The 12,500-nt window shown below is 36.1% G+C and overlaps 3 protein-coding genes across 3 annotated transcripts in view; 2 read left to right on the forward strand and 1 right to left on the reverse strand.

Moving 5' to 3' along the window:
* ompa (olfactory marker protein a) overlaps positions 1 to 640 on the forward strand; it is an 824-nt gene extending 184 nt beyond the window's left edge. The window contains exon 1 of the mRNA XM_043216683.1: positions 1 to 640. This exon is cut by the window's left edge and continues 184 nt beyond it. Coding sequence (XP_043072618.1) covers positions 1 to 299 — 299 coding nt within the window. The 3' untranslated portion in view covers positions 300 to 640.
* The window catches only part of capn5a (calpain 5a), a 24,859-nt gene extending 14,270 nt beyond the window's left edge, over positions 1 to 10,589 (reverse strand). Inside the window, 3 exon segments of the mRNA XM_043216685.1 lie at positions 5,369 to 5,500; positions 8,563 to 8,735; positions 10,408 to 10,589. Coding sequence (XP_043072620.1) covers positions 5,369 to 5,500; positions 8,563 to 8,727 — 297 coding nt within the window. The 5' untranslated portion in view covers positions 8,728 to 8,735; positions 10,408 to 10,589.
* Positions 10,590 to 11,813: 1,224 nt separating this feature from the next.
* LOC122322924 overlaps positions 11,814 to 12,500 on the forward strand; it is a 2,915-nt gene continuing 2,228 nt past the window's right edge. The window contains exons 1-2 of the mRNA XM_043216533.1: positions 11,814 to 11,989; positions 12,261 to 12,464. Of these exons, the coding sequence (XP_043072468.1) occupies positions 11,917 to 11,989; positions 12,261 to 12,464 (277 nt within the window). The 5' untranslated portion in view covers positions 11,814 to 11,916. The remainder of the gene's footprint in view (positions 11,990 to 12,260; positions 12,465 to 12,500) is intronic.

The following is a 12,500-nucleotide window of genomic DNA, read 5'->3' on the forward strand; positions in this document are numbered from 1 at the left end:
ACGTCAGCCTGCGAGGAACCGGACGCTTCACCGTCACCGGCATCTGCCAGCTCTGGACGCCCGATCTGACCAACCTGATGACCAGGCAGCTGCTGGACCCCATCGGCCAGTTCTGGAGGAACGCCGGGGACCCCGAGGACCTGCCCATCAAGTGTCTGGAGGCGGACATCCAGGAGTTCGGAGAGAGGATCGCGGAGCTGGCCAAAGTGCGGAAAGTCATGTACTTTCTGTTCGCGTTCAAAGAGGGAGCGACCAAAGACAACATCTCCTGCTCTTTGACCTTCGGCAAAAACCACTGAGAGAAGGCACCTCTCCAGGCGTCGCTTCCTAACGTCCCCGTGAGGTTAAAACCTTTATTATTTAACCTTCATAGCTTTACTTCTCATCCTGCTGTCCAGAAGAGCGACACTTTAGAAAGATTGTAAGTGCATGCGTTTCGTTGGTTCCTATGTAATGCTCGGTGAATAAAACCAGTGTCATGTCACTCGTATGGTTTCCTGTGAATGCTTTGATATTCAGGAGTTTGGAAAGAATGAATGAAAGGGATTTCTTCACATGAATGTTTCTTCCACGGCGTCGCTGTGAAGCTTTCAAGTGCTTCAGAAAGTCTTCGAGAGATCCGGTGCACCCGAAAAACCTCAGTCTGGTTAAAAACCTTTTTATTTTCACCAGCTGATCATCGAAAAAACCCATTTATCATCCTGCAGTCCGGAAAAGATGCGTTTTGTTTGCGTTTATGCAATCCGATGCTTTTAGACAGACGCACAAAACCAGTTTCATCGATCATTATGTGGTTTCTTTACGTGAACGTTCGCACTACGAGGTCAGTCCGGCTCCGCCGGGGAACCGATATCGGGAATCAATCGAAACCTCTTTATTTTCTCTATATTCTCCTGCCGTCTGGATAAACAAGGTTACGCGCGTGCACTCTGCTCGAACATGTGATCCAGAGCCGCTTTGACGCTTATAGACCGTTAAATAAAAATATAATAAGCAAGAACAGGAATCGAAGCTTTTTGATCTTCAACAAAAACATTTAAGAGATCCGGTCTTTGGCGTGAAGCCGGTTTAGCGGGCTAGCCAGGTAAGTTTCAAGTTAGTTTGCGGCCAAACTGGGTTTTAGGTTGCGTGAAATTGGTTCAGCGTTCATCGCCATAGTAACTACGCTCCGCTCCAAATTTGACCAATCGGCTTCAAGCAAGAGTGACACATCTCTGATGTAATAAAGCCACTCCCCCGGCTTCTACTCCGCATTAAAAGACTTGAAAGGGTTAAGAATAAATCTGATTTTTAAAAAATATTAATATAATCCCTTACAATTCCAGCTTAGTTTAAGAGTACTTATTAACTTATAAACATACAGATAACACGCGATGTCATTACGTTTTAAAATCAATAGCTGTAAACATGAGTACATATGAGTTTGTGTTGTAGTGTTATACTCATAAATATTATCAAGTACTTATACGGTAAGATGTTTTCTCTCTTAGAGTGTTTGGTCTTGCTTGAAACTGTGTTTAAATTCTTCGTTTGGTCGAGTTTGTTAATCGTTGGTAGCGAATCAGTTTGGAGGCTCGTGATTGGCTGCTCATTACTGATGTCACACGGTCATCAATCAGGATGATGGCGATCAGATGTTACTAATGCGTGGCTTTTCGCCGGCGCTCATGTGATCCCACGCTTCCAGACGGATGCAGAAAATCGCTTTTGACAACAGTTGGGTTTCTGTAGGTGAATGTTTGGTTTCGGAGCGCCGGAAGCTCGACAGTCTGGACCAGCGGCCGGATCGATATCGGGAATCAATCGAAGCGCCCTGCTTACGCTCAAACCCCACGCACTCGTTCTGGGGAATCTGATTCTTTCCAGCAGTTGGTTTCAATTCGTCCCTTCTTCTGATTCATCGAGTGTTTCCGTTAAGGTTGCATTCGCTGTACGAGACTCACAAGCTGTTGAAGAATCACTCCAATTCAGTTCGGCTTGTGAGCAACTTAAAAGAATCAACTCGAATGAACAATTCTGACTTATTTAACCATTAAAATGCTCTCTGTGTGCTATGAAATGTCAGATAATGGTAACACTTTACAATAAAGCGTCATCTGTTAACATTATTTAATGTATTAAATAACATCAACAAGCAAACAATACACAGTGCATTTAAGACAACATTTATTGTTAGGAGAACAATATTTCTACAGCCTTTATTAACTAATCTAGATAATTAATGTTAACAATGACCCGTTATTGTAAACTGTTACCAAAAATATAAATTTTACATTTTGAAAAATGTGCCTTTAAGTTAAAATATTTTACAGGATAATAATAATAAAAAATAATAATAAAAATTTTATAAATAATTTAATTTAATAACGTTATATATTAATATTAATATTTTATATATATATATATATATATATATATATATATATATATATATATATATATATATATATATATATATATATATATAAGATTTTAAATCTTTTGAATAAAAGCGACATAAAATAACCTTTAATGTATGATGCATTAGAAAAAATGTTTTAAAGCATTAATTACGCACTGCATTAAACATTAATCTCAAAAACACTAGTAGCCACATTATAACACGTGTTACACTACGCATTATTAAATGATTTCCAACAATATATAATGCATTATAACATACATTACGAATAATTATAACGCACGATATACCCTTCAATAACAATTTATATATTGCATAATATTCAATACCGCAGCGCTTGTTTGCAATGCATTCTGGGATTGTCTTCTCTATTAAGCACGGATTCTATTAAGCCTTCATAAAATGGCTATAAATGAGGGCAACGTAGACTTGCATCCTACTTTTAGGACCATGCTGTCTAGGTAGGCAGCTAGTTATGACGTGATCTGTGTGTGTGTGTGTGTGTGTGTGTGTGTGTGTGTGCGTGCGTCTTCAGGGGGACATGTTACAGGACAGTAATTAGACCTCAGGAGGGAGACGAGTGTACAGCGGTGTGACAGCGACAGGCTTTAATGAGAGTTACGTGGAGCGGCTCGGACGGCTGACGTACGACGGAAGCGTCTCTTTCCGTGCGCTCGGATCTGGAAACGTCTTACGGAGGGAGACAAACAGAAGCCGTCCCGCGGGGCGCCCGTGTTTGTCCGCGGCTGAGCGTCGTCGTGTGTGTGTGTGTGTGTGTGTGTGTGTGGACACAAATGAAAATACCGTAACCCCAAGCCTCCAATTAGTCACATCTGATTCTCTCGAAACAAAACTCGTCCTAATAACGTCCCGAGACTCCGTCTGGAAGGATTACAGCGCACCTGTACCGAGGAAACATCACGGTCTGTGTGAAATTATGAGGAACATCCGCATTGGATTTTAGGAACGATAACACGCGGAAAATGCTAATTAACGGGATATCTGTCACAAAACTATTTGTGCATTTCGCGCCGTGTCCGATGTTTTGTCAGCGTCGCAAAAATGGCTCGTAATTGGTTTTGGAAAAAATTATGTTGTTAATTTTAACTAAAACACACTAAAATCGCCAAGCGCGCTGAAATAAAATAAAAGATTTTTGAAAAAAAAAAAAAAAAAAAAACTGCAGTATGCCTATTTTATTAAAAAAAAAGTTAAAACTAAAATTTTTATAAATTAAAAAACTGATATAAAAATGCATAATACTAAATCTGAGGCTGAAATTTAAATTTATAAAATTTAATCAAAAATATATAAAAAAAAACTCGGTCAAATAGATATTAAAAAAAAATTAGGCGACTAAAAATAAAATGAAGCTGCAAACTAATCAGTCATTTTTTTTATAAAGAAAATACTTGTAAATGTTTTTTTTTTTTAAATTGGGGGGAAAAAACTAAAGACATCGTGCAATTTGATAAATATAAAAATATTTCTAACGAATATCCACTTTATTCTTCAGCGCAGAAGGAAGCCTATCAGAAATAATCAGACGAATAACAACAACGTGCGGTAAACATCAAAAACATCATGCGCTCAGAAATAATATAAGATAAAAAGCACCAAAATGAGCCGTTTTGTACAGCTAAAAATAACTGGACGCGGATGAGACGCATTAAACGGTGGATCTAAACATTGCTCAAAAAATGTAAATATATTTGATGAAAGTTTACCAAAGGCATAAATAACATGCTGAAATGCGTGATGTTTTGTGAATGCACGGCTGCTTATTAATATCGGTCTTCAGAGGAACGAGACGCAGCACAACATCGTGTATCCGCTTCCCGTTAAAAACAGCTGGAGACGTGAGATCAGGGGCGCTGATAATTAACCCTGCGGGGCCGAGCACTCGGGTCTTAAGGGTCAGTTTTCTGAAAATGAAACTTATGCACAATCTGAAAGCTGAATAAATGGCATGGTTTGCTAGGACGGGGCAATACTGGGCTGAGACGTTTAAAAAAAGCCATTTAAAAAAAACTGGAATCTGAGGGAGCAAAAAAAAACCCAACAAAATATTGAGAAGCGTACCTTTAAAGTCGTCCGAATTAAATTCATTGCAATGCATAGAGCTAATCAAAAATAAATATTTAATATATTTACGGTAGGAACTTCACAAAATATCTTCATGGAGCATAATCTTTACTTTACATATTTAATTTAACAGATGCTTTTATCCTAAACGACTTACCAAAAAAATAACAACAAATAAAATAAAAAAGTAAATAAAATAATAATAGTTAAATAAATAATAATATATATATATATATATATATATATATATATATATATATATATATATATATATATATATTTTTGTGTATGTATGATATAATATAATATAATATAATATATATAAAATAGTAAATATTAAATGTGGACTACAAATTAAACAAAAAACTATTTTTGAATTAGAAATAAACATAGAAAATTAACAGGCCTAACATTTTTTTATATACGTCTCATAATTTCCAGTGAAGGTGGTTAATAATCATTATCCATCCCTTTCAAGCTATTATTTTCATTTAAATGTATTTGTTTTAAACTACATTTTACACCGCTGATCAAAAGTTTACAATAATTGCCTCTAATTAAAATTATTAATTACAATTACAGTAAAACATTTTTAATATTATCATAATTTCAAGTATAATTTTTTTCTGTTGTAATATACCCAAAAGTGCAATTTATTGCTGTGATGCAAAACTGAATTTTATCCAGTAGATTATACGCATTTGGCAGATATTTTAATCCAAAACAACTCACACTGCATTTAAGATACACATCTTTTCAGCTCATGCATTTCCGGAAATGACCTTTTGCATTGCTCGCATCACGTGATAATGCATAATAATGCATAAAACATAATGATGTTTTAACCGCATCTGGTAAGTAGGTAGAAGCGGTAGAGCTCACCTTCTGCCACAGAGCTTCTCTGGAGGCCAGACTGGAGCAGGCCGCCACGAACCAGCAGTTTCCCAGCTGCCCCTGGTGCAGGTCGTGAGCGCTGATCCCGTTCACAAACAAGTGTGGGTCCTCACACAGCTCCTGTCACACACACACACACACACACACACACACACACACACACACACACACACACACACACACACACACACACACACACACACACACACACACACACACACACACACGAGTCCGGTTACAGTGTGTCTGTGCCCTGTAATTAAAGCAGACGTGTTTTCAACGACTGCATCACCTTCTGACTAAGCGTTTAAAAGATTAGTTTAGGTTCAGTTTGGTTCTTTCCTGAAATGCAACGAACACGAAGCTGGTTTTTCTGGTTCAAAGAATGAAATTCAAGATGTAAAAAAATCTAAACACAGCATTGAATTGGGGAGCATCTCATTATTAATGAAATCATTATATTAGAGTCATCAAGCATTACAATAGTTAACTTTTGTTTTGGTTTTTATATGCATTTGTTCATATAGCCTGGTGAATTTTTTTTTTTTTCTTAAATGGTATAATATATATAATTTATTTTTATTAATAATTATAAGTGTGTTAAAATATAAATGATGATGATAAAATAATGATAATTAATATTATTAATATTATTATTATTATTATTATATACAAATGTTACATTTTAACCATTATAAAGAAATGAAAAAATAATAAAATGTATTTCAAGGTTAATTTACAACAACAATAATAATAATAATAAATAATACATATTCTTACATTGTGTTACAATAACATATTATATCACCATCAATCAATGATACTTAATTTTATTTTACAGATACATTTAGAAAAATGCTAAATGATAAATATTACTATTGTAATAAATCAATTTCACTATATATATATATATATATATATATATATATATATATATATATATATATATATATATATATATATATAAATATAAAACACACACTTATGCAGATGCAAATGCAAAAAAACTTTTTTAAAATTAATGCATTGATCAAAAAGAAAAGCTGTAGGCCTAAATGAGGCCCAGACGCTGGTTCCTGTTATTATATGAGCCGCATTGCACTTGTTCAACTACATTACACTCACACGCCTGAACAGAGACACAGGGAGCGTCCTAAACACACACCGAAAGCGACCAAACCAGAAACACTCTAGAGATGAAACACGCTTGAAGCCTTCCTAAACACTGACAGCCCACTCGAGGATTACTACTTAAAACCTCATGCATATTTAACCAGTTAAAAGATTTTCCCAGAGCCTTTAATGGATTTTAATTGATCCTTTAGTGACGAGCTTCAGAGAAAAGACTCATTTGATACGGTGCATGTCGTGAAATTAGACGAAATGTACCTTTTTTTCTTTGTTTCTACATCGACAGCAATCAGAAATGCTTCAGAAAGGTCATGATACACTGAATACCTGAGTAATAATGCTGAAAATTCAGGAGAGCTTCACCGAAATAAATGACACTTTAAGACATATTCACTGAGAAAACGGCTGTTTTACAAGAAATAACATTTTACTGTTTTACTGTATTTTTTAAATCAAGCAAACGCAGCCTCAGTAAGAAGAGGAGACTGTAAAGACATCAGCAACCTCAGTCAGACTTTGAAATATTGCATGCAAAATCGGTTTCTATGTATTTTTTGGGCACGGTTTCTTTAAACATCCCTGCTAAGAAAGGGCTCCGGGTAAACGCAGACCTTTACCCGTGCACAATAACTATTATAATCTTCGGCTAAATATAATACGATGGAGCGCTCACTGCATGAAGAGGCTATTGTTTCAACCGTAAACACATTTATCTGGCGTGACTTTAAAGGCGTAACACGCGGAGTCCGGTTACACAAGACCCACGCCTTTGGTAAACGCTCGGATCAGATAGGATTCATGACGACGAGCGGGTTATTTAGGCCATAAAACCCCTCTTCTACTGATTCGAGTGCATTAAAGCTTACGAAAGGGCACTAATTATCAGGTCTCTGGATGAATCAGGGACGTTGAGCCCTGGTTTCACAGACAAGGCTCAAGCTTAGTCCTAAAATGTAAATCGGAGCCGAAAGAAACGTGCACTGACGGATCTTAAAACATGTATTATCTTAAGATGCGCACCAGTAATGCATTTTTTAAGGCATGTTTATAAAAATTACTTAAATGTCCTAATTCAGCTATGCCCTAAACCTGGCTTAAATATTAAAAATAAATTTAGTTTTATTGTATGCATAAAATAGCTTGCGTGTATAATTATCAGACTTATTCAATAAAGTTGGTTATAAAAAATATTTTATTTATTTAATAACTAAATAGGCGGATCCTTGACTTTTAAGTCTTTCAATAATTAAATAAAAGTAAATTATAAAATCATACTTTAATCCTAAACATTAACTGTTATATTATCAAGTAAAAATAAATAAATAGACTACAAAATAATTTGATGTAATAATAAAACTGGGGGGAAAAAAAGAGCAATATAATGTTTAAGTGTTGAAATGATCAGATTTGCTAAATAAATTGAATTTTAAAACCGTTTTAAACTGAAAAGTATTTAAAGTGTTATTTAAAAATTTAATTAAAAATCTAAGTTTTATTTAAAAATAAAACCAATAAAATGTCATACTTCAATCCTAAACTAAAAGTTAAAAATTATCAGATGTATTGCATAAATTTGATTATAAAATGCATTACTAATCAAGTTTAAAACTGTATTTTAAGGGTTAAATTATCAGATTTAGGAAATACATGAATAGATTTAGATAATGAAAAAACTTTAATTCTGAGCATTAAGTGTTACATTTGACTAATTTAATACAATAAGGAAAATAGAGGAATATAAATATAAATATATATATATATTTATTTATATTTTTTTTAATATATATATATATATAAAACTAAAATTATGAGATTTATGACCAATATCAAGTTTCATCCTTTAGTTAAATTTTTGAATTTATTGAAAAAACAAAAAATGGATAATTAATTAATGAATTAAATTAAACAGAAGAGATCATTTTCATACTATATTTCTAAACTTAAATCCATTAAGTAATTTGGATCATAGAATAATTACAAACAGCATTTTGGGCCAAACCTAGACTGTGAAGTGAACACAAAGATTATTTGCATCTGCAGCAGCTCCTCACCCTCGGCCTCTTCCAGGTGACTTTCCCGATGCGGTTTCCGTGAGTGAAGAGCGAGCGGTCGACGGCGGGGAAGACGGGGTCCTCGAACAGAGTCCTGTTCTGCTGGCACTGTTTCCTCAGAGAAGAGAAGCTCTGCTCTTCAAACGGCTTCACCGACGAGAACATGCTGCGCTCTGAAACCAAACACAGGCAGAAGATGAACTCATTCACGTGCGCTGCTCGGACGGCGAGTTCCTCCGGACACGCTGAAGATTTTAAAATAAATCAGTAAGCACTAAAACCAATGTAAGCCACACTGAGAAATAATCTCATGGCCTTTGCATTGCAAACAAAATCTATCGAGCGTCAAGTGATAAAATGTCACAAAATAAATGCTTTATCATGCATTCTGGATGTTATTTTTATGCTATTGGACAAAAACCACGTTATGGAGATATATAGCACAATATCACAAAACTAACCAGAAAATAACACGGGTTTAAAGAAATGCTTCCATGAAGTGATAAAATAAATGCTTTATGCATTCTGGATGTTTTTTATCCAATAGCATAAAAAAAAATTATGGAATTATATAGCACAATATCACAAAACTAACCAGTGCCTGAAAATCAATAGTTTTACTTTAAGAAAATAACACAGGTTTAAAGAGACGGTTCCATGAAGTGATAAAATAAATGCTTTATCATGCATTCTATAGCATAAAAATAACACGTTATAAAATTATATAGCACAATATTACAAAACTAACCAGAAAGGCAATGTTTTGCTTTAATAAAATAACACAGGTTTAAAGAAATGCTTCCATGAAGTGATAAAATAAATGCTTTATCATGCATTCTGCATGTTTTTCTCCAATATCATAAAAAAAAACCACGTTATGGAGATATATAGCACAATATTACAAAACTAACCAGTGCCTGAAAAGCGATGGTTTTGCTTTAAGAAAATAACACGGGTTTAAAGAGACTGAAATTCGCGCTGAAAGCCACACGAGACATGAGACACGAGTCAGTATCACGCTGCCAAACCAGAACATCCAAAAAGAGGGGGAAAAAAAGTTGAGCTAAACACGACCTGCCCTTCTTTTAGTTTACTGTGCGCTTGTGGTGTCCATCAGCCTCACACTCACATCTACACACGTTACAGAGAGAGAGAGAGAGAGAAGAGATCAGGAACCCGTTTCAGACACTGAAGCGCTTCACCTTTACTCGCTTCCCTTCATGCTGGGCTTTCAGGGTCGGTGACATTTACCCGGGCAGGTTAAAAGAAATAAAACATCACATCACGTGACCCGCAGCTCTTCAGAAAACCTTTATATTTTCTACTCTGCAATGCATTGCTCGGTATGTTCCGCGACTATAGAGTTAGATCGTAAAAGCTTACCAAAAACGCGTGTATAACTTAAACAACTGTGCTATTGTCGCTTGCATGGTTTTAGTGCATGCCTGAAGTCAAGTTTGTGTATTAAAAACGGTCGTTTCAGCAATGAAAAGCACAGTAACAGCCTTCACAAACAGGTCTAGGCGCAGCGCAGGTCGTTAAAGGGACGATGCCTTCGACTGGATGGATAGGTTTACAATCTATCCGACGAGCCAAAGAAAGGCCCCCGTGTGTTTTTAATTAAGCTGATTTACAAGAAAAAAAACTGGATTACTTCTGTCGTGCTCTTCCCAGGCCTGGAAAACCCCGCAATTTCGACAATTCGTCGCGCGCGAGCAACTCACTAATGCTTCTCTATAGGAAGTGCTCCAGGCGCGCGCAACATGTCACAGCAAAACACCAAACACACACACACACACACACACACACACTAATGACGCAAGAACCTTAAAAGCCGGCGTTTACCTGCACAACTCTTCTTGATATTCAAATGAAGTATGGGCAGGTGATGTGTCTTTTCATTTCAATTCTCCACACACACACACACACACACACAGAGAGATGCGCGCGCGTGTCCACAGGTTTCCTCCAGAGACTGTGTGTGTGTTTGTGTCTGTTTCCTCGTGTTTCGTGTTCTCTGTGCTCTGAGAGAAAGGGAGGAGCTTTCGGTGCTCACACACACACACACACACTATCTCTCTCTCTCTCTCTCTCTCTCTCTCTCTCTCTCTCTCTCTCTCTCTCTCTCTCTCTCTCTCTGTGTGTGTGTGTGTGTGTGTGTTTCTGCAACTCATCACAGTTTATCAGCAGGCAAACACACAGGGCTAACTTTTCTGAGAAATAGACCTTTAACTCGCTCTTTAGAGTTTTGGATCCAGCTTTCTACGGGCGGCTAAGAAAAGCAAAAATAAAAATAAAAATAGTTTTAGCGAACATATGGTTATGTTTAAGGCTCCTGCTGCCACCGTGTGGTAAAAACACCGATTTTCACGAAGTAATCGCGATTACTATGAAATGCGGATTAAAGTATAGGGGGCATTCTGAAAGGTGTATATATATAATTACATGATAATTAAAAAAATTAAAAAGAATAATGAAATGTCGCTCACACCGCGGCTGAGGTAGGGCGGGGACGTCACGTGACAACTGTTACTTTTTGCAGCGCGTATCACGAAGAGCCAATCAAATTTCAGTTGATTTCATCAAGTTCCGGTGGCGACTTTACGTTTGTGTTCCTGTTTTAAGATACTTTTAAAATTTAGCGGGAGTCGTGAGCCGCGGGATTCATAAAGTAACAGAAACAGATCAACTTTAAAAATAATTCAATTAAACGTATGTGGAGTAAACGCATTTGGATTAATATACTGAAACTCGCTTTTCTCTTTCCTTTTTCCACGGAAAAGAAAAGTGCAAAAGAGGAAAGACAAATGACAAGATCTACATCAGTGGTTCTTGGCTGAGACTGCATCAGGGCCCAAATCCCTCAAAACGACTAAATGCATTAAAAAATGTATTAAAAAGGCTCAAACAATATGATTATGGACACGTTTCTTCTAAAATGCATAAAGTAGTGTTTAGATGCATGGCCTTTGACTTTTGCAAAATGCAAAACCTTCCGAAAGTCCACATCGAGAAAAAAAAAAGAAAGTAAAAGTGCTTTTCTCATGATTTTTTTCAGTATTTATCGATGCTTTCCCTGCGTGCACTGCTGACAGAAAGGTACAGGCTAATCAGCGTTGCCAGAAATTAACTTTAAAATGCAATATTTGATCTTTTAAATAACACAATGCTGCTTTGTTTCCCCATTTGTTCTTCCGCATTTATCACAGAGGCAAATAATATTACTAATCACCCAAAGCTGGCGGTTCTTCAACCATAAACCTGCACTCAACCATTCAGAAAACGTCCACCAGCGTTTCATCCACAGCCTACTATTGAAGAGAAAAATGTTAATCTTTAAACGTGGAGCAGGAGATGAAATACAAGAGCTGTCATGTGAGGACTGTACTTTACTCTTACAGAGAAAACTACAGACTTCACTCATTCTGTGAGTATTTGACTGACTCATATATTTCTACATGCTTTAAATGCATTGCATTTTTCAAAAATAACATATATATATATATATTTATATATGCATATATATATATATATATTTATATGTGTATATATATATATATATATATATATATATATATATATATATATATATATATATATATATATATGTTGATCAAGGGGCAGTTTTATATGTATGCACTTATTAATAATGCAATAATATTTGTAATAGCAATCACTAAAAACCCATTTCCTTCTAGACGTCATGGAGTTCAGTATCAGTCCTGTGTCGGCTCTGATTCTCCTCTGGGCTTGTCTGGGCGTCAAATCTAAAACTGAAGCAGACGGTGATTTGGACGACAGGATCTCTCCAGTAAAGCGTCTTCTGGTCAGACCTGAAAACTCAGTTGACGTTCACCCCGGACAAGAGCTGACGCTTCGGTGCGGAGCTGAAGGAGACGGAGGTGAGCGGCACACGAACACATCATTTCCTCCTGCTG

This window comes from Puntigrus tetrazona, chromosome 18 (genome assembly GCF_018831695.1).
Source record: "Puntigrus tetrazona isolate hp1 chromosome 18, ASM1883169v1, whole genome shotgun sequence".
Taxonomy (NCBI): Eukaryota; Metazoa; Chordata; class Actinopteri; order Cypriniformes; family Cyprinidae; genus Puntigrus; species Puntigrus tetrazona.